At 36.7% G+C, this 21,863-nt stretch overlaps 4 protein-coding genes and 2 pseudogenes across 4 annotated transcripts; 5 read left to right on the forward strand and 1 right to left on the reverse strand.

The window, feature by feature from the left end:
• Positions 1 to 66: 66 nt before the first annotated feature.
• On the reverse strand, positions 67 to 2,753 carry LOC116129058 (cytoplasmic 60S subunit biogenesis factor REI1 homolog 1-like). Its single transcript, XM_031414810.1, has 5 exons — positions 2,466 to 2,753; positions 1,267 to 1,845; positions 986 to 1,155; positions 611 to 826; positions 67 to 443 (listed from the first exon to the last, which is right to left on the reverse strand). The coding sequence occupies exons 1-5, from the start codon at positions 2,568 to 2,570 to the stop codon at positions 284 to 286; spliced, it is 1,230 nt and encodes a 409-aa protein (XP_031270670.1). The 5' UTR covers positions 2,571 to 2,753; the 3' UTR covers positions 67 to 283.
• Positions 2,754 to 3,934: 1,181 nt separating this feature from the next.
• Positions 3,935 to 5,026, forward strand: LOC116128877 (annotated as a pseudogene).
• A 739-nt stretch (positions 5,027 to 5,765) lies between these two features.
• On the forward strand, positions 5,766 to 7,596 carry LOC116129064 (rust resistance kinase Lr10-like). Its single transcript, XM_031414824.1, has 2 exons — positions 5,766 to 5,891; positions 6,070 to 7,596. The coding sequence occupies exons 1-2, from the start codon at positions 5,804 to 5,806 to the stop codon at positions 7,323 to 7,325; spliced, it is 1,344 nt and encodes a 447-aa protein (XP_031270684.1). The 5' UTR covers positions 5,766 to 5,803; the 3' UTR covers positions 7,326 to 7,596.
• A 1,606-nt stretch (positions 7,597 to 9,202) lies between these two features.
• Positions 9,203 to 13,309, forward strand: LOC116128895 (annotated as a pseudogene).
• Positions 13,310 to 15,302: 1,993 nt separating this feature from the next.
• On the forward strand, positions 15,303 to 16,424 carry LOC116128906 (rust resistance kinase Lr10-like). Its single transcript, XM_031414667.1, has one exon. It carries the CDS (start codon positions 15,324 to 15,326, stop codon positions 16,422 to 16,424), a length of 1,101 nt encoding a protein of 366 aa, XP_031270527.1. The 5' UTR covers positions 15,303 to 15,323.
• Positions 16,425 to 19,961: 3,537 nt separating this feature from the next.
• LOC116128918 (rust resistance kinase Lr10-like) lies at positions 19,962 to 21,221 on the forward strand. The gene is made up of 2 exons (XM_031414675.1): positions 19,962 to 20,018; positions 20,082 to 21,221. The coding sequence occupies exon 2, from the start codon at positions 20,136 to 20,138 to the stop codon at positions 21,219 to 21,221; it is 1,086 nt and encodes a 361-aa protein (XP_031270535.1). The 5' UTR covers positions 19,962 to 20,018; positions 20,082 to 20,135.
• Positions 21,222 to 21,863: the final 642 nt, after the last annotated feature.

Consider the following 21,863-nt stretch of genomic DNA (forward strand, 5'->3'; position numbering starts at 1 on the left):
TATTCAACAGAAAAAACAGACGCAAAGTCGAACCAGCTGACATTATTTAATAATATGTTCGCCGAATTTGGTTTAGAAACAAAAGATAGTATTAATTAAGGTGTAGATAGACACCATTAAGTGGTCTGATATATGACAAATAACAGCATAGAAATATTTGGCAAAACCCGTAAACAGGTATTTTCCAACCGAGATAACCTAAAGCTTACAATGTTAAAAAACATGAATAGTTAACAGAAGGTCCTCAGACATATAACCTCTCCATCAAAATCACTAGTTTGGGCTAGTACGGGACATTCTTGGGCAGGTTTCGGATGACATTACTCTTCATACCAATCTTTGTCCGCATGGCCTCTACCCCTGATCTATTCATCTCCTTTATCACCTTCATTCTCACCATTTGCTCCCTTGATTGTACAGTTGCTAACCCCATGCTCCTGTACCTGTAATAAAAAACCATTTCTCTTTCACCATATAATTGTAGCTAACTTTATTTTTGACATTTTATACCTATTTGTATTTTGTAGTTGAAGAAAAGGGAATTTGTTTTTCAGATTTCCATCCTATTGTCATTGCAAAGAGCACGTTAAGCAAAAGATCAGAAGCAAACCTTGAGGCCAGTGCAGCTGTGATGGCCATATTATTTGCAGGTGTTGGGCGTGGCTTCTGGCGATAATAGCGCAAATATTCACGGGAACCAAAAGTTTTAGTTGCCACCCTATTATCTGTTCTTCTGGTGATGATAAGTTCAGACCCACCACCAAGTTCTACAGTGTTGCCCATATCACTAGATGAGATCAACTGTTTACCGTCCTCATCCATGTAACTGTTAAACAATGATAAAGTAAAGATGTTAACATATATAGAACAGGGCATGAACTTGTTCAAATAAAAAAACAAACAAACAACCTACAAACTGCAAAAGGAAAAAGAAATATAAATGCAAAAGGATAGGTTAACTAAAGTGGAAAAATGAGAAAACAACCTGCTGCTATAATCATAGAACTCTTCTAACTCTGCCTCCTCATCTTCACCACCATCACCATAATGCACTTTGCAATGACTTTTTGCTTGCATATGCTTCCTAACTGCTTCCAAGCCGTTAAAAGGATGGCACCTGTCATTGCAGTACAAACACATGAAGTCCCTCTTTACCTGTAAAAAAGAAGAAGCATGTAAGTGAAACTAAATTGTGGTTTATGAAAAAGTAAATTTGTTAACCAATATTATACAAATAAAGAACATAATATAACCCATAATCACTACCTTAAGACCAAGATAAGTAAGCAGGCCTCTAGGATCCCTCAGATACTCAACATCAGGAATGAAGAAACCATGATGCTTGTGCATGTGAACCATGCAGCTCTCAATCGTCTCATGCTCAAGATCACACAGGAAGCAGCAAGATGGATCAAACTCCTCGAAGTCCTTATCTTCATCCTCCATGACATCATCAGAGGTGGATCCCACATTCAAATTAGTCAGGGACTTTGCAGCCTCACCAACCAATTCTTCTTCTGAATCAATCTCCTCCCATTCATCTTCACTTTCTTCGCTTTCTTCATTGTCAGCCTCTCTTCGAGGAGGAGGCTTATTTACAGCACGACGCGGATGTGGCTTAATTATTACCTTCTCACTGTCTTCATCATTCATTCCTTGAGAAGCCCGCATGATGTGGCTTTTTGATTGAAGATGCTGTGCATGAGCCTTGGAACTTCTATACCCCTTTCCACAAAGCCCACAACTATAAAGCATCGGAGTTTCACTCAACTTATTCTTCTCTTGAACAAGGGCTGATTGTCTAGCCAGAAATAACGCTTCTGTCACTCCTGGAACCCCAGCTACCTAATTTATTTACAAAAGAAAATTATTAATTTTACATTCATTAACTAGGGCTCATTTGGTTGGTTCCGAAAGTAATTTTATATAAAAAAAATGAGTTGTATCTAAATAATTTTAATATCTGGTAATGTAAGTTTCAGATTTAAAACCTAAACAACCCTTTTTTTTTTTTTTTTTTGGGTTTTCTAATTTTACACTAGGTTTTAGGATTCATTCAAAAATCAATTTTTGGGAACACTTCAGTCTATTTCAATCAACGTGTGTGTTATCATAAAATTTGTTCTATCACTGTATTTATATTCTCCATCACCATTTGCTTGACAGCCCAAAGGTCCTCAAACCCCCAAGCCAACCTAAATGTAATTTGTTAAGCAGCAACAAAAGACCATTATAGCAAATTCATAGACCTCACAGAGGTATAGCTTATATTTTCCCTAAAAAAATTGACATATTAGAAACAATATAAAACTAAACAAGATACAACCTTTAAATCATAAAATTCCAGCATCCAAAATTTCCAAACATAACTACTTGAATCATCTTTCAGTTAATCAAGTGTTTTTATTTTTATTTTTCTCTTCTAAAACAATAATAAAAATGAAAAACTAAGGAAGCAAAAGGACCTTGCGTTTGAGATTGTAGCGATGCCAATCGGACTTGTAATGAAGCTTCTGTTCGGTGTCATCGCTGAATTCTTTGTTACAAGCATTACAGGTTAGTCCTGGCATTTCTTTCTCCTTCCGATATTTGATTGCACACAACAAAATTGGTGGGGAACTCAAAACACGACCCTGCGTTTAGATATTTATACGACTCAATACGACGGCTCGTAGACGGTGAGACGTGAGACGGTGAATATTTATGATTATGATGAATGAATAAACGAGTTTCCAGCAGTTGCTTGCGCAACCCCGACGGCACAATATTATACCCCCATTACCCGTGAACCGACCCGATTTATTATTAGGTTTGTGTCCTTTACGTTTTTAGTATTGGGCTTAGTTTTTTGAACTTTAGCCCACATTCTGAGGAGGGCCCAAATCTACGGCCTTTATTTTTTTTCCTGGGTAAAATTTTTTTTTTTTCCAAATAATTAATAATGATTTGTTATTTTTTTATTTGTTATTATTATTTTTTTAAATATCTGAGGTATCTATGGAACCTGTCTAATCCTCGGGGCCACATAATAATCTAAAAACCTAATGAACCAAGATAATTATATAAATGTGATACGTATTTCTTATGCGATTCGAACAGAAGACCTATCGGTAACACCTAATGGAACAATTATCTGTAATAAATTTTTCTTTAAATTTGATATAAATATATGTATTAATTATGAGACATGTTCGAAATTTATTTCAACGGTTGTTATATGTCATTCTCACTAAAGGATTTCCTGGTAGTTACCATACTATTTTCCTCTGTATTTTTTTTCTATTTAATTAGACTTCAGCAGAGTAAAGAACATTAAAAAGGAAAATTTTCAGAGGTTTTGTTTGTTTTGTATAGAAATTAGAAGCAACGAGGTTCTGCAGATAGAGTTAAGTATGGTCATTGCTTCATGCATTATGTTATCAGTTTATTATAATATTAGATACTTAAGGATTAATTATAGTAATCAATATTATTGTAATTGAGAAAGTTCCATTAATTTTTGGTCTTCAATAAAGTGGGATGTTGTCATCCTGCGTATTTCTTTTTCTGGTCTTCAACGTTTGTATTTGTTAACAGATTTTCGTTACATGACATCAATTTCAAATCCTCCTAGTTCAGATATACCAGATCTTAATGAAATTCTCAACCCGCCTGCCCCAGATACCCAAGTTAATACTGCAGTTCAGAAAACAATCGTTTATAATCTGAGTTCTATTAACAATAACTTTATTTAAATGATCACAATTTGAAATGATAAATAATAACTGTAGCCGCCATATCGAGCTTGGTAGTGCTCGAAGTAATTGGTGTTATTGCTTACAAACGTGCAAAGAAAGCCAGAAAAGTGATTGTACAAGATTTGCAAGCAGTTGTTGCTGCAGCAAACTACACACCCCACAATATGGTTCCAGTTTGGGAGGTTACTTCTACTACCATGGAGAATTTCCTCCAAGAAATGGCAAAGGAGAAGCCTGTAAGATTTAAGGCAAAACAGCTATTTTGTTTTACGAGTAATTACTCAGCTAGGTTGGGTTCTGGAGGTTTTGGGGCAGTCTACAAGGGTCAGTTTCCAAATGGATTGGAGATTGCAGTAAAGGTTCTTAATAGAAGTCTAGACAGAAGAGCTGAAGATGAGCAGTTCGTGGTGGAAATTGGCACAATTGGAAGAACATAGCACATAAATCTAGTTAGACTTTATGGTTTTTGCCATGACCAGTACATGAGCACACTTGTTTATGAGTACATGGAAAATGGCTCTCTTGACAAGTACTTGTTTAGCGAGATACAGACAATCGAATGGGAGAAGTTACATGCAATTGCGATTGGGACAGCCAAAGGTTTAGCTTACTTGCATGAAGAATGCCAGCAAAGAATCATTCATCATGACATAAAGCCTGAAAATATTCTGCTAGATGTAAATTTCTTTCCTAGAGTGGGAGATTTTAGACTCGCAAAGCTTTGTAATAGAGACAGAACACATGTTACACTCACAGGATATAGGGGGGCACTCTTGGCTATTCAGCAACAGAATTTCTTGTTAAAGAATTTCCGAATAACACATAAACGTGAAGTTTACAGCTTTGGAATGGTACTGTTTGAGATAATTGGTAGAAGAAGAAATACAACTGTTGGTCCTAGCGATAGCCTTGAATGGTTTCCTAAACATGTTTGGGAAGCATTTGAGAAAGATGAACTGAATATAATGACAGTAGCTTGTGGGATTGAAGAGAAAGACAGAGAGAAAGCAGAGAGAATGAGTACTGTGGCATTGTGGTGTGTACAAGACTCACCACAAGGAAGGCCACCAATGAGTGCAGTGGTAAAGGTGTTGGAGGGAGGAGTGGAGATTGTGCCACCTCCAAAACCATTTCAGTATTTGTTTTCAGTGGGGATGGCTCAGCTTCAGTCAATAGAACCTACAGATGGTTCAAGTTACAGCACAAGTGAAGAAAGTCAGTCTCGCTGGTACAAGGAGACCACTCCAATCATGGCCAAGTATGAAATGCAGATGGCTAGTTCTGTATAATAACCAAGCTAGTAGTCCCCCAAAATGACAGAGTTGATCGTATTATTGGAAAGCTTTTGTTTTACATCCCTATTATCTTGTAACATAACAAGGGTTTATTATAAATGAAGTTTTGAGGTTTTTATCAAAATTAGAACATAAATTATAAAATCTGTATTTTAATAAGATAAACCAACTTATGAATTATTAAAAAAAAAAAAAAAAGGGGGGGATTATTTTGGATTTTCATTGAGTCATATAGAAGTATTTTGGGTTCACACCCTAATTTGATACTAAAGAAAATTTCAAAGTTCCTTGAGAATCAAGCATGATCTACACGACTTGTAGGCATGGTTTATAGTGAGAAAATCCTTAATTAATGAAGTTGAGGTTTGACTTCATATTCGGCGGTGTGCTTGATAATGATAACTAGTCGAATTTTCTTAAATCAATCCTTTATTTAGTTTGAGTTTTGAGACGTGTTTGAATGTTATTTCAATGATTCATTCTTTATATGTTATTCTCAATCAAGGTTCTTGATTGCTTATTTCCAATTTCCTGGTAGTTTCCGTAGTATTAAAATTACAAATTCTTCAACTTTGCTCGAAACTTCGTCCTCTTTTCCTCTTATAGTTAAGATTAACTTAAGGACAGCGAAGAACATAAACAAAGGAACATTTGCAAGAGGTTTTTGCGTCTTTAATTTGTTTACAAGCAGATTTTCTGGGATATTTTCATTCTGTGTTATTCTCTTTCTGATCTTCAACATTTGTAATTTTTAACAGTTTTTAACTATCAATGGCATCATCTCTCAATCCGCCTACCCCAGATTTAAATGAAGTTCAAGAAAACTTCAACCAAACCGCCACTACTTGGATAATCATCTGTAAGTTTTCTCTCTTTCAATATGCTATGGAATGAATTAAATAATATATATTATGGGATGATATCAACAGTTACTTTGTTTGAATTCTTACTATTTGAAATTATATATTATTCATGATATTAATAGTAGTAGCTTTGTTTAAATTCTCATTACTTGAAATGATAAACATTAACTGCAGCCGTTATATCGAGCTTGGTTGGGCTTGGAATAATTGGTTTTATTGCTTATAAATGCGCAAAGAATGGCAGAAAAGTGATTGTGCAAGATTTACAAACAGTGGCTGCTGCATACAACAGGCCCCACAACACCAACGCGGTTCCAGTATGGGAGGTTACTGCTCCCACCATGGAGAATTTCCTCCAAGAAATGGCGAAGGAGAAGCCCGTCAGATTCACAGCACAGCAGCTATTTTCCTTTACAAATAATTACTCAAATAGGTTGGGTTCTGGAGGTTTTGGGTCAGTCTACAAGGGTCAGTTTCCAAATGGAGTAAAGATTGCAGTGAAGGTTCTTAAGCGGAGCGAAGACAGAAGAGCTGAAGATGAGCAGTTCATGGCGGAAATTGGCACAATTGGAAGAACATACCACATAAATCTGGTTAGACTTTATGGTTTTTGTCATGACCAGTACATGAGCGCGCTCGTTTATGAGTACATGGAAAATGGCTCCCTTGACAAGTACTTGTTTAAGGAGACACAGACAATCGAATGGGAGAAGTTACATGAAATCGCAATCGGGACAGCCAGAGGTTTAGCATATTTGCACGAAGAATGCGAACAAAGAATCATTCATTACGACATAAAGCCTGGAAACATTCTATTAGATTCAGCTTTCATCCCGAGAGTTGGTGACTTTGGACTTGCAAAGCTTTGTAACAGAGACAACACCCATGTTACACTCACAGGATATAGGGGGACTCCTGGCTATTCAGCACCAGAATTTTTGTTGAAGAATCATCCAATAACTCATAAATGTGATGTTTATAGCTTTGGAATGGTACTGTTTGAGATAATTGGTCGGAGAAAAAATGCAAGTGTCGGTTCTACTGATAGCCTTGATTGGTTTCCTAAACATGTTTGGGAAGAATATGAGAAAGGTGAACTGGGTGCAGTGACATTAGCTTGTGGGATTGAAGAGAAAGAAAAAGAGAAAGCAGAAAGAATGAGTAAGGTGGCATTGTGGTGTGTACAAGACTCACCAGAGGGAAGGCCACCAATGAGTGCTGTGGTAAAAATGCTAGAGGGAGGAGTGGAGATTGTGGCACCTCCAAAACCATTTCAGTATTTGTTCTCACTGGGAATGGCTCAGCATCAGTCAAAAGAAACTACAGATGGTTCAAGTTACAGCACAAGTGAAGAAAGTCAGTCTCGCTGGTACAAGGAGACTACTCCAATCATGGCCAAATATGAAATCCAGATGGCTAGTTCTGTATAATAACTAAGCTAGTAGTCCCCCAAAATGACAGAGCTTATCTTATTATTGAAAAGCTTTTGTTTTACATCCCTATTATCTTGTAATATAACAAGGGTTTATTATCAAAATTAGAACATAAATTATAAGATCTGTGTTTTAATAAGATAAACCAATGAAAAACCAATTTACCTTGGTTTCTATGTGCTCTTGACTGAGACGTGGTTCTTGTTGGCCGTAGTGCAATCGTTATTTAATTTTTATGCAGTAATCTTTCAATAAAATTGAACAATTATTTCGCATGATAAGTGCTCTTCATAATCTGAAAAATTGTTGATTCTTTAAAATATATATATATATATATTATTCCATGAAAGCTAAGTAATTTGGTATTTGTTTATTGTTTTTTATATCACCATATGATCCTTACGCGTGTACCTACAATTGATGCTCACCCTCTTTGAAGCTCCTTTTCTGATCTTGAATGTTTATATTTGTCTTCCAATTTTATTTTACCCGAAGAAAGTTCAATCTTTGAAATCTGGTTAGAGTTTGTGGATTTTTGTTAGAATTTTGTCTTCTGGCTTTGACTTTTTTTCTTTATAATTAGGGTGTTTGGACCTACAAATGTCATTCTAGTGAAGGTTCTTGGCGCTCTCTATTTTCCAAAATGTCAAGAATTCTCAGTGCGGGTTTGAGTTGTGTGGATTGTAGCAGGCTTTGATTGAGTGTTTGGTCTTGAGTTGTGGTTGGGCCGTCTGGGTTTTCTGTATTTGTTGGGTTGATCTCTATTTTGTATTTCTAATGAAATGTTTGCAGTTTGTTTTCAGGGACAAAGTGGAGGCTGAGGTGATTGGCTCTAACCGAGTATCTGTCTGGTTTCAGGTACAGAATGAGAGGCCAGGTTGAATTGTAAGCGGAAGCTTTTAGCAATGTTCTGATAACATGTAAGGAGTCGAGAAAGAGAGGCAAAGAGGAGTAGTTCAAGACAATGATACTGCCGGAGTATGCCAAAGAGAAAAAAAATAAAAGAGAAAAATTTATGTATATTGTATTGTAAGCCTATACGATGGCTAATTTATACAAGTTCTGTAAATGTAAAATAGGAAAGAAATAAATAACAAATCCCTGTAATTCAATCAATCACATAAATTAAGGTGATTGATTGAAACCTTACTCCTTAATCTCAGCCAATAGAGATCAAAGGAAATCAATAATAAATGTATCGCATTCCATATTTCGTCAAAATACTTCAAATATATGACTATGGAGCATCTTTAGTTGATGAATTTTGTCTTCCAACTTTGACTTTTCTTTATAATTAGCGTGTTTGGACCAATAAATGTCATCTTAGTGAAGGTTCTTGGTTCTCTCTATTTTCCAAAATGTCATCCTCTATTCCTCTTTATATTAAGAAATTTCTATTTAAAATATAGAAAGTAAATAAGATATCAGAGATTCAGAGGCTTTTGTGTCTTTTTGTTTAGAAGCAAGGAGTTTCTGCAGATAGATTTAAAGTATGGTCATCGACTTATTGCAATGTTTGTTTTATTATAATATTAGATACTTAAGTATGCTTTTTGTTTTATGTTTATTTTTAATTATCATTAATTTACTTTATGGTAATTAATATTGTACATGACATAAGAAAGTTCCATCCATTTTTGGCCTTCAAACAAAGTGGGATGTTTTTTTCATTCTGTGTTATGTTTTTTCTGATCTTGAACGTTTATAATTGTTAACAGATTTTAACTACCAATGGAATCCCCAGATGCTAATGGATTTCAGAAAAGCTTCAACACTTATATAATCATCTGTAGGTTTTTTTTTTAGATTTAGTATGTTATACAGTATTATTCATGATGTTAATAGTAGCTTTGTTTAAATTATCATTACTCGAAATGATCAACATTAACTGCAGCCATTATATCGAGCTTGGAATAATTGGTTTTATTGCTTATAAATGCGCAAAGAATGGCAGAAAAGTGATTGTGCAAGATTTACAAACAGGGGTTGCTGCATACAACGGGCCCCAAAACACCAACACGGTTCCAGTACGGGAGGTTACTACTCCCACCATGGAGAATTTCCTCCAAGAAATGGCAAGGGAGAAGCCTGTCAGATTCACAGCACAGCAGCTCTTTTATTTCACAAATAATTACTCAACTAGGTTGGGTTCTGGAGGTTTTGGTGCTGTCTACAAGGGTCAGTTTCCAAATGGAGTAAGGATTGCCGTCAAGGTTCTTACTAGAAGTCTAGACTAAAAAGCTGGTTCTGAACCATTTGCAAAAAATTCTTCAAAGTCTGAATACATCATACTTGAACTGCAGCAGAAAAAGCCATGTAGTTCTAGTAAAATCATCTACCACATTGAGAAAAAACCTTGCATTACCTTGAGTGGCAACTTTTACGGACCCCAGACATCCAAATGCAACAGTTCAAACACATGAGATGTGGCAGTGTTATTGGAGGGAAAGGATAATCTAGTATGCTTGGCTAAAGGACAAGTTTCACAATAGAATTTGTGATGATTATTAAAACCATGATACAATTCCTGCAAAGTTGATAAAGGAGCATGTCCTTATCTCTTGTGCCAAAGAACAACATCCTTAGTTTGAGACTATGTTTTTATTGAAGAATCAGTAGCTACATTGAGAGATTTGCAGTCTGTTTCTCTATTACAATCAGAAACTTTGATTTACAAATTCTTACTCAAAGCTGAAACAAAACCAGGAAAATACAAGCTGATTTTTGATATTGGCATGAAGTGATATATGTTGGAGTTGTCGACTACTTCAGCATTAATGGGTAACGGAGACGCACTCGTAGGCGGTTTTGGGCTTTTCCATGTATAACCGCTGTAGGATTCCTTTTAAGTTATTAATTCCTTTTTGGGTTGGGCTTAGGAATAGGAATTCTTGTAAAACTAGGTTTAATCTCTTAAACCTAGTATATAAACATACTTTTCTCTTGTTATGGGTGTGAGAACAATTCATTCATTGTAAACGAGAGAGGTGAGGCATATTGCAATAATATTGACTCAGCTGGACGTAGCCTACATTGGGTGAACCAGGGTAAATCGCGCGTATTACATTCTTTGTTTACTGTTTGTTTTGTTTAACTATTATTATTTTGTTCCTGTTGCTTCTCTATTTCGTTCAATATAGCCCCTGGTATTGCTTACCAATCCCCTTTAGTTTGCCCCTCCAAAGATCCTGGATCACACAAAAATTCGGATAAAATATGATAGTACACTGACCATTAGAGGCTAACTTAGAAATTAACAACAAATTGTACTTAAAATCTGGTATGTATAAGACATTATCCAATGACAAATTTTCTCGTAGGCTGACAGAACCAACATGTTGAATTGATGTTTTTTTTCCATTTGGGAGACTAACATAACCAGGCATAGATGGTTTACTATGCAAAATTTCTGATACCATGAGTTATATGGTCAGTGGCCCCCAAGTCAAGAATCCAATCATCAATAACATCACAGTTTGAATATAGGGAAACAATCTTACTTGCCAGATTAGCTAATGGCGCTCCCAGGTTCTCCTTTCCCAACAACTAAATCAATTGAGCATACTGCTCTGGAGTCAAAACATTGTCTAAGCTAACTCCTTCTCTGCTACTGTCAATTGCTGATTCAGTGTGTATAGCCGACTCTTGACTTGAATGAACTTGATTGGCTTTAGCTTTTTATCTCGACTTGTTCTTGCAAAATTGAAAATCTGTTGGATATCCATGCAATTTGTAACAATTATCCCTCTTATGTCCTGCTATATGATAGTAATCACATTCAACATAGAGCTTCTTCCCTTTATATTTTGAACTCTGAGTCTGATTTCTCTGATTCCCTTGTGAGTAAAGTGCTGTAGCAACTTCAGTGTTCTGATTAAATCCAGTCAAGACCTTTTGGCTTTCATCTTGACTTACTATTGAGTAAGCTTGTTTGACCAAAGGTAAGGGAACCATTAACAAGATTTGGCTTCTCACCAATGCATATGAGTCATTAAGTCCTATCAAGAACTGTAGTAGTTTTTGTTGATTAAGATGTGCCAAATAGGCTTTAGCTTATTCACTATTAGGTGATGGTAAACTTAGCAATGAACTAAGTTCATCCCATAGAGTTTTCAATTTATTGTAACATACTGCAACTAAGTTAGTTCCTTGTACAATGTTAATTATTTCCCAGTGAATACGAAAGACTCTTGTGCCATTGACCTTGTTGTATTGTTCTCAAAGATCTTGCCAAGCTTGATACGCACTAGTAGAGTATACAATGCTGTTGAATATTTCTTTTAAAACAATGTTAAAAATCCAAGCTAACACCAAAGAATTACAACGTTCCCACTATGCATGAAAAGCTTGATTGAAACTTGCATTTTCACAAGATCCATCAACAAAACCTAATTTGTTCTTTGCCCTCAAAGAAATTGTCATCTCACAACTCCAAATTCCGTAATTCTCCATTCTTGTGAGCTGCTCTAAAATAAGAACTGAACTAGGGGTATCTGATGGATGTATGTAGAGTGGTGAACTTGAGTCAGTAACATTCGACATTCTGAGATGAATTTATTTCAACTTATACAAGAATTTAGCTGAACTAATAACAAATTTCAACTAAAGAATAGCTGAATGAAATCACTCTATTGATTTTGGGATTCGGAGAGATTTGAAGGAATAATGAAAATACAGACTTGATTTTAGCTTGATTCTTCAATCCAAGCTACTCATCTTGCAGTTAAAAAACGTTGCTCTGATACCATGAACAATTTGTATTTGAGAGAAGAAGAAATTTTATTCAACTCAAAAATTAGTTTACAAGAGGTTTGTTACAGTTTATATATATATAGGTAACTGTTGGTTTTTAGAGCTGGAGTATACTAAGAAAAGAGGACCAAAAACTGACGTGAGAGAGAGCTGTAGAGAGAGAAAATCTGAACTGAAATTTACTCTGTTTTACATTCAAAAAACAGGGGTAGATTTATACAAAGCACACGCCACTGTTCCACCTAAAGCTGCAAATTTAAAATTTAAACTAAACACACCAACTAATGCACGTACAAACATATCAAAATACATCATTTTATCAACCTAATTCACCTAAACACATCACTGAAATATTTCTTAAACAGTGACCAAAAAACAACTTCTGCATGCACAGCAGCATTTCAAACCGTGGCGCCAAAATCTTGCAACTCCCACCATGTGTTGACTTCATCATTTCCAGCATGGTATCACCATTCAACAGTAACCATGGTTGAGCTAACCACAGTTAAATAACCATAACAACTAACTAACTAATTAATCAACTAACTAACTAACTGATTAATTAACTAACTAAAACTAATTACACTAATAATCCAAGAATTACGACATAAAGTCTGGAAACATTCTACTAGATTCAAATTTCATGGCCAGAGTGGGTGACTTTGGACTTGCAAAGCTTCGTAATAGAGACAACATTCATGATAAACTCACAGGATATAGGGGGACTCCTGGCTATTCAGCACCAGAATTTTTGTTGAAGAATCATCCAATAACGCATAAATGTGATGTTTATGGCTTTGGAATGGCACTGTTCGAGAACCGACGGTTCTGGTGACGATAGCCTTGATTGGTTCCCTGAACGTGTTTGGGAAGAATATGAGAAAGATGAATTGGCTGCAATGGCATTAGCTTGTGGGATTGAAGAGAAAGACAAAGAGAAAGCAGAGAGAATAAGTAAGCTGGCATTGTGGTGTGTTCAAGACTCACCAGAGGCAAGGCCACTAATGAGTGATGTGGTAAAGATGTTGGAGGGAGAAGTGGAGTTTAAGCCACCTCCGAAGCCATTTCAGTATTTGTCCTCATTAGGAATGGTTCAGCCTCAGCCAATAGAAACTACGCATCGATCAAGTCATACCACAGGTACTGAAGGAACTCAGTCTCGGCGGTTCAAACAGACCACTCCCACTATGACCAAGGACGGAACCCAGATAGCTACTTCAGTACAATAACTGAATTTGATGCCCCAAAACGGCGGAAGATCTTGTTACATGTTTAGTGGTTCTGCCGAATTTTTTTTTTTTTTTTTCTGCTTTTAATATTGGTTAATGTTGACCATCTAAGTCAATGAATTTGTCTTCAGATTTAATTTTCATGAACTTTGCTTAGCGTTTGGAATTTTACTTTTCATGTACTTCAATCTCAATGAAGGTAATTAATTACATTTAATTCCATTGCAGGTTCCGTAGAGTTTAATCAATGGAACTTAGTTAGAATTACCATAACTAGTGACAAACAACCATCTACCATCGTTTATCCATAAGCCAAAATGTCTTAGTTGAGAATCTGAAAAGGAAGGAATTGTGTGGTTAAATTAGTCAAACTGAGAACGACTGGTTTGGTTAAATCACTGTAAAATACTAAAATCTTATACCATTTTCAAGTCTTAGAAGAGATACACAGTAAGAAATGAAGACAATAATGAGTTAATACGTACAAAAATATTTCAATTTCTAATAAAAATATTAAGTGATTGCGATTGCCTTATTTACCTAGGCTTGAGCCGGCACTGACTTGTTTTTAAGTATGTTAATTTGATTATTAATTAGTCATATACTGTAATACATTGAAGTAAACGACTTTTTCCCACCCAAGGTTTGCTTTAATGACATTTTCTCACCCAAAAAGTTTTAAAATACCACTTTTCCGATCAAAGTTTATAGTTCGTTTAATACTCAAAATACACTTCACTTTCTTAACTCACGTTCAGTGAATTACCAGGAGCTGGGGTAAAAGGGGTTTTGTAGTGTCAAGACCGGTAGATCAAATGGTGATGAGTGGTGACCGATTAAATATTTATCGTTAGAATCAGCCGAAAATTAATTAAGAACAAGAAATCTTAGCTTTGCGGTGGCCGGCAATCAGTGAGAAATTAGGTGTTAGAGTGAGAAGGGTTTTGTAGAGAGGAGACCGAAGTTTCAAATGATGGTGATGGAGATAATTTTCGCCGTCGAAATCGGCTTTGATTAATAACGGAATATTAACTTTGGGTGGAAAGAAGTCAGTTTACTCATACATTAATCCTATCTATATATACGATGCTTGTAAAATCCTTGGGAATCCCACCATTACAAGACACATTCTCATTAGAATTTTGAGGGGAATATACCGATTGCTTTACTTCTTGTGAGTTCAAGTGGGTTAATTAATATTTGATTAATCCATGGCCAGACACCGATTTTGTTCTGCATGATGAAACATTTTGATCGGTTATCTTTTAAGCTCCAAATCTAAGCCTTGGGTTGTAAATGGACGTGTTGTTTAAAAACCAGATAAACTTTGGTTCTTTCCTCTCCCATTCTCTCTTTCTCTATTATTGTAACTTGTTTCTATTATTTGATCTTCAATGTTATCACTGGCAGATCAGTAGGACATGAGCTTTGTCTTTAGAGTTTTCACTACGCCTGATTCTTTCCCTAATCTTGAACGTTTCATTCTTGACAGATCTTAACTACACACTGCAAGTGCGAGGTATCACAGAGAGCTCGAATCAAGAAAGCCTCTTTTCTACACTATGTCACAGAATTATTACCCTCCCCCTTGGTATACTACTACAAATATACCAAGTGTACCAAGCGCTACAGCAAGCGCCACGACTTTGATAATCGTCTGTAAGTCATCGAACAAAAAGAGAGAGTATATGACTTTGATAAAAATTGTTACGTTTTCAATGATATTTATTACAGTTGGTTTGATTAAAAAATTTAATGATTTGAAATGTTGTTAATTGCAGATGTAGTATCCAGCTTTGTAGTGTTCGCAACAATTATTGTAATAGTTATTGTTATCTATTACAAATGTGCAAAGACAGCAAGCAAAATTCTTGTCCAAGATTTCAGGCCAGTTGCTTTTACACCACCATCATTTAGATTGCCACCAATTACACCACCACCACCACCATCAAAAAACAAGCCCATCCGGCGGCCTACCGAAACGGTTCGGGTTAGGGAGGCCACTGCTACGTCCATGGAGAAGTTCCTCCAAGAAATAGAAGCCGCGAAGCCTGTCAGATTTACCGCAGAGCAACTAAAGAAATTTACAGATGATTACAAAACTGGGCTCGGTGCTGGAGGTTTTGGGGAAGTCTACAAGGGACAGTTTCCAGATGGAGTAAGAATTGCAGTAAAGATTCTTAGAAAGAGTTTAGACAAAAGAGATGAAGAGCAATTCATGGCAGAAGTGGGCTCAATTGGAAGAACTTATCACATAAACCTGGTTAGGCTTTATGGATTTTGCCATGACAGAAACATGAATGCGATTGTATATGAGTACATGGAAAACGGATCCCTGGACAAATACTTGTTCAAAGAGAGTAAAACAAAAGCAATCAAATGGGAGAAGTTACATGAAATCGCGATCGGGACAGCTAAAGGCTTAGCATACTTGCATGAAGAATGCCAAAACAAAATCATTCATTATGGCATACAGCCTGAAAACATTCTACTAGATGAAAATTTCATTCCAAAAGTAGGTGATTTCGGACTTGCAAAGCTTTGTCATAGAGATAGCACTCATGTTACACTCGCAGCAAATAATTGGGGAACTCGTGGCTACTCAGCACCAGTAATCTCGTTCAAGAATCATCCAATAACATATAAGTGTGACGTATATAGCTTTGGAATGGTATTGTTTGAGATAGTTAGTGGGAGAAGAAATACAATTGTTCATTCTTCTCGGGATAGCCTTGATTTTTTTCCTCAACATGTTTGGGAAAAATATGAAAAAGGTGAATTGGGTTCAATGGCATTAGCCTGTGGGATTGAAAAGAAAGACAAAGTAGAGAGAATGTGTATGGTGGCATTGTGGTGTGTACAAAACTTGCCTCAGGCGAGGCCACAAATGAGTGCTGTGGTGAAGATGTTGGAGGGAGGAGTGGAGATTTTGCCACCTCCAAAACCATTTCAGTATTTGTTCCCGGTTAGGGCGGCTGCGCTTAATCCAATACTAGAAAGTACTAGTGATGGTTCAAGTATAGGCACAAGTGAAGAAAGTCAGTCCCGCTGGTACAAGGAGTACACCACTCCAATCATGGCTAAGTATGAAATAGAGATAGCTACTTCTCGATAATAACTCAGCCAGTAGTAGTTCTGCGAAACTGCAGAGTCTTATTATTGTAAAGCTTATATTTGGTGTATCTTGTATTTATTTCTTTACCTATATATCTTAAATAATTTATCATCTTATGTTCAAATAAATCAAAGAATATGAATCATATTTGAACGAAATAGAGACAGCAGCGAGAACAAAAATAACAATAAAGCAAATCACAGATAATAAACACAGAGAAAATGTTAGACCGATCGTCAGAGTTTAAAAATTAAACCTAAATACCATAGTAGCGGTAAGCAGGATCGAATCCACAGGGAGCAAGACTAACAACCTAATGTAGTTTAAGTAGCGGAAATGAAATTGGCAAAATGATTGATGAAACTAAATAGACTAAATGCAAATAATGAAATAGTGAAATTAAAACAAATAAAGACTTTATAATAAAAATGTTGCCGTTACGGTTTTGGTTCGACACGAGACCGACTTACACAATTCTCCTCCACCCTCTATGATCCCCTAAACCTACAAGGCAAGGTAAATCAATGAAATGGTTTCTCGACACTCTAGGTATAATCTATCCTGTCTCACCCGATCACTCAAGTTCGATTGGTTAAAGACTATCATTGAATGTCGATAAACGCTACAAGGCAATACCACTAGTTGGTACGCGATTAACAAATACAATTTGTCAACACGTAATATCCAATCAACCAACTTCACAACAAACGCAACAATAGTAGAAATTAAACTAAATCCGAACACAACTCAATTACAATCGATGCGAAGTAATGAAAAGCAATATTTATCATTTAATTATTCCAAACCAACGTTTATCATTCAGCAAGTTCTATGAAAACATTAAATCATAATGGACAACAATATTCATCACAAATTATGCTCAAATCATATTAAAGTATCGAAATCAATCATGAAACAAAAACAAATATAATCTGAAGCACAATACTACCAAATGTCTTATAATCGGGCTCATCCAACTAGTCGAGAGCTGATGAGGATAGTCGTGGAGTCAATCCCGATCTCGCCTTTGCCGTAACAGACAACCGGGAGCTTAGCCGCTAATGGTGGTGATGACGGAGGCCAAAACGGTGGAAACGGAGATGACCATGGCGGAGAGGAGGTAACCGACAGCGATATGATGCGAAGAAGGGGTGAAAACGACCAACGAACAGCCCGGAATACGAACAGCTGCGGTTCGCCGGAAAACGTTAATTTTCCGGCGGGTCTCCAGAAAACGGTGGCGGAAATGGGATCCGAAGGTACCGATGGAAAGCTCTGGTAATGGGGAGTTCAGATCAGGTCCTGGGGAGGTGAGAAGTAGCTGGAAATGAGCAGGATCTGGCCTAGAATATGAAGAGTCGCGGCGGCTAAATCACGGATTCCGGCGGTTTTCGGGGCGGCTGAAGCTAGGGAAGTGTAGATCCGGCTGTGGGGAAGGTGGAACGACCCTTGGGGAGCCGAATTGTTGTCGGAAAACGGCCAAAAGTGGCCGGGAAGACGAAACGACGCGGTGGAGGGAAGACGAAACGTCGCGGCAGCTTCCGTGTTTCGCGGTGGTGGTCCGGGACGATGGGATGACGGTGATCTGTGGTTGAGGAAGCCGAAGAGTCGCCGGAGGTGGAAGACGAAGGGTCGCCGGAAAACTTTCTAGATGGCAGCCTCCTGTTCATGCGATCTGCACTTTTTGTTTTATAGAACAAATTGCAAAATTTAGTTTAGTCCCTAGACAATTGAAAAGTGACAAAATCAGCCCCTTAAAATATGACATTTTACCCCCTAAATAGCATAAATGAGACAAAATCACCCTTAATCCATAAACCACAACCCAATATCAACTCATATACTTTCCAAAATCATTCCAAACACGTTAAATTTATAAGAAAAATATTGGGAAGCGATTTTCGTGAATGAATTCATAAATTCTTTAATTGTCTCAATATACTTCAATTTAATCACACATGGGGTATTTTTATCACCAAAATAGAGTCACTTTCATGACTCTAACAGAAAATAACACGCATGATATACCCTGGTTCACCCAATATGGGCTACATCCAGCCGAGTCAATATTATTGTAATATTTCCTCACCTCTCTCTCGTTTATAATGAATGAATTGCCCTATGATTTACTATTACACTCATAACAAGAGGAAAATATGTTTATATATTAGGTTAAAGTATGTTTATATATTAGGTTTAAGTGACAAAACTTAGTTTACAAGGATTCCTATTCCTAAACCGAACCCAATAAGGAATTAATAACTTAAAGAAATCTTACAGCGGTTATACATGGAAAATGCCCAAACCGCCTACGGGCCCGGGGGTGCTGCCCCCACGACCCACACCCGCTCACCGGGGAGTGGGGCCCCCGCCCGTTGACCGGGCAGCGAGACTCCCAAATACGTCTGCGTAACCCAATAATTCTGAAATAGTCGACAACTCCAACAATCTGTGTTTGATCTGTCTTCATCTTTCACTTACTACTATTTATACGTTATTTTCAGAGAATGTTTCTAGGTGTTTATAATTTTCTGACAGAAAAAAGGCAAACTTCAGAGGCTTTATTAACCAGAAAAAAAGGGGTCCGGATCTCCTACGGGATTGACCCCAAAAAACGAAACGGTATGTAGCAAGAAGTGGTCAATGTTAAATATGCCCATCATTTGGATGTTTCCTATACTTTTGACTTGTTTTTCAACTATTTGTTCTGTCATTATTAGCAGGGGATGACATGGTACTAAGTAGCTATACAAATTTTGGGATCATTTTTCTGAACTCTTTTGGTCAACTGACAAATATTAGATATGATTTGCGCAGAGTCTCTCAATTATATAGGGACGGAACCATCTGTATATAACGAATTTATTGAACTGCCTCTCAATAGTTCATTTGTCTGTTTTCAATTGCGAAAAGAAGTAGAAGTTGCTTCAAATGTCAGTGTCAGTGCACAGGTTCTTGGTCATCTTCAAATTCAATTTCGACGTGTAGTGCTTACAGTCACACATTTAATTGTCCTTAATTTACAAGAAAATTCCTCTTCTTAAATTCACCCTGTCTTCGTTGAATCTTCCTCCTTTGTCTGTAAATTTATTTGTTGAATATATAGGACCTTAGCTGGAGATATAAACTAAATAAAGTGAAAGAACTTGCAGAGGCATTTGCTGCTTTTGTTTTGAAGCTGAGTAAGTATGCTCATATGGTCATTACTTGTAATATTCCTTCACATTTATTTATATGCATAGAGATATTCATTCTCTTTACCTGACATTAGATTCTTTTTTTTTTTTTTTCCAGATTTTAATCACTTGTTATTTATGGCAATATATCATAAAATTTTTAAAAATTTAAATGAAATCAAATCAGAAGGGTTATCCAATTATTAACCGATAGAAAGCAATGACGATTCTGATAATGATTCAATAGCCATATGTAAGTTGTTATATTATAAAATATGATATAGAATGGATTGCAAATTAATTATAGCAGAGGTTAAAATCTAAATATTGTTTTGAAATGATGTTAATTGCAGCTGTAATAGTGACTTTGGTGGTGTTTGTGATAATTGGTGTCATCTCTTGCTATTGTGCAAAGAGAGCAAGAAGAGCAATTACACAAGAATTGCAAACAGCTGTTCGCGCTGCATCGACCAACACACAGTACACAAACACTCCCCACAATGCAGTTCAAGTTTGGGAGGTTATTGCTCCCACCATGGAGAATTTCCTCCAAGAAATGGCAAGGGAGAAGCCTGTTAGATTCACAGCACAGCAGCTATATTCATTTACCAGCAATTACTCAACTAGGTTGGGTTCTGGAGGTTTTGGGGCAGTCTACAAGGGTCGGTTTCCAAATGGAGAGAGGATTGCAGTAAAGGTTCTTAAGTGGAGTGTAGACAAAAGAGCAGAAGAGCAATTCATGGCAGAAGTTGGCACAATTGGAAGAACTTACCACGTAAATCTGGTCAGACTTTATGGTTTTTGCCATGACCAGTACATGAGTGCGCTTGTCTATGAGTACATGGAAAATGGTTCGCTTGACAAGTACTTGTTCAGCGAAACACAAACAATTGAATGGGAGAAGTTACATGAAATTGCAATCGGAACAGCCAGAGGTTTAGCTTACTTGCATGAAGAATGCCAGCAAAGAATCATTCATTATGATATAAAGCCTGGAAATATTCTGCTAGATGAAAATTTCTTTCCCAGAGTAGGAGATTTCGGACTCGCAAAGCTTTGTAATAGAGACAACACACATGTTACACTCACAGGATATAGGGGCACTCCTGGCTATTCAGCACCAGAATTCTTGTTAAAGAATCATCCAATAACACATAAATGTGATGTATATAGCTTTGGAATGGTACTGTTCGAGATAATTGGTCGGAGAAAAAATGCAAGTGTCGGTTCTACTGATAGCCTTGATTGGTTCCCTAAACATGTTTGGGAAGAATATGAGAAAGGTGAACTGGGTGCAGTGACATTAGCTTGTGGTATTGAAGAGAAAGACAAAGAGAAAGCAGAGAGAATGAGTAAGGTGGCATTGTGGTGTGTACAGGACTCGCCAGAGGGCAGGCCACCAATGAGTGCTGTGGTAAAAATGTTAGAGGGAGGAGGGGAGATTGTGCCACCTCCAAAACCATTTCAGTATTTGTTCTCAGTTGGCATGACAGCCCTTAATCCACTAGAAACCAGTGATGGTTCAAGTTATACCACAAGCGAAGAAAGTCAGTCTCGCTGGTACAAGGAGACCACTCCAATCATGGCCAAGTATGAAATCCAGATGGCTAGTTCTGCTTAATAAATAACTAAGCCAGTAGTGCCCCCAAAAGGACAGAGGTCCGGTTATAGCAACGCTTACATTTTGTATTTCTTGTACTTGCTGCTTCATCATTGTTTCAGTATTATTAAAAAAGTGGATAATTTGTTTTATTTGTCCTGGGTTTGTTCAATTATTTTGTCTGACTATCAAAGAGGCAGCAGGTTTCAGCGTTGCGCTAACCATCTGGGTTTGATTTGTCTTCAACTTTCACTTCGTACCAATTTTATGTCATTTTCAATGAATGTTTTAGGTGTTATCAGTAATTAATTTCCAGACAGAAATTTGTAAATTTGTCGAAGCTTTATTAAGCAAGAAATGATCAGTGTTAAGTATTGCCCATTTGATTGTTTCCTATACTCTTTGACTTGTTTTTAACTCTGTTCAGTCATTTTTTCTCTTTAACTTTTTTGGTCAAATTCAATTTCCACAAGGCTAGTCCCCATATATTGAATTTGCAGAGGAAAAAAATGAATTCAACTTAATTGTACAAGAAACTTCCTCTTCTTGATGAGAAGATATGTTTTAATCTTTGTTGAATCTTCCTCTTTTATCCTTAAAGATATTTAGCCCCTTGGTCGGAAATGTATATGCAATTAAAAAAGGTGAAGAAATTTGTTCAGC

Source organism: Pistacia vera, unplaced genomic scaffold, assembly GCF_008641045.1.
Source record: "Pistacia vera cultivar Batoury unplaced genomic scaffold, PisVer_v2 Contig1056, whole genome shotgun sequence".
Lineage (NCBI taxonomy): Eukaryota > Viridiplantae > Streptophyta > Magnoliopsida > Sapindales > Anacardiaceae > Pistacia > Pistacia vera.

What these genes read in the sequence shown, in the direction of transcription:
- LOC116128918 (XM_031414675.1), top strand. Translation starts at nt 20,136, where the DNA reads ATGGAGAATTTCCTCCAAGAAATGGCAAGGGAGAAGCCTGTTAGATTC.
- LOC116128906 (XM_031414667.1), top strand. Translation starts at nt 15,324, where the DNA reads ATGGAGAAGTTCCTCCAAGAAATAGAAGCCGCGAAGCCTGTCAGATTT.
- LOC116129064 (XM_031414824.1), top strand. Translation starts at nt 5,804, where the DNA reads ATGGCATCATCTCTCAATCCGCCTACCCCAGATTTAAATGAAGTTCAA. An exon ending in CACTACTTGGATAATCATCT is followed by an intron (nt 5,892 to 6,069) that starts GTAAGTTTTCTC and finishes CATTAACTGCAG; the next exon opens with CCGTTATATCGAGCTTGGTT.
- LOC116129058 (XM_031414810.1), bottom strand. Translation starts at nt 2,570, where the DNA reads ATGCCAGGACTAACCTGTAATGCTTGTAACAAAGAATTCAGCGATGAC. An exon ending in GCTACAATCTCAAACGCAAG is followed by an intron (nt 1,846 to 2,465) that starts GTCCTTTTGCTT and finishes TAAATAAATTAG; the next exon opens with GTAGCTGGGGTTCCAGGAGT. An exon ending in TTCTATGATTATAGCAGCAG is followed by an intron (nt 827 to 985) that starts GTTGTTTTCTCA and finishes ATTGTTTAACAG; the next exon opens with TTACATGGATGAGGACGGTA.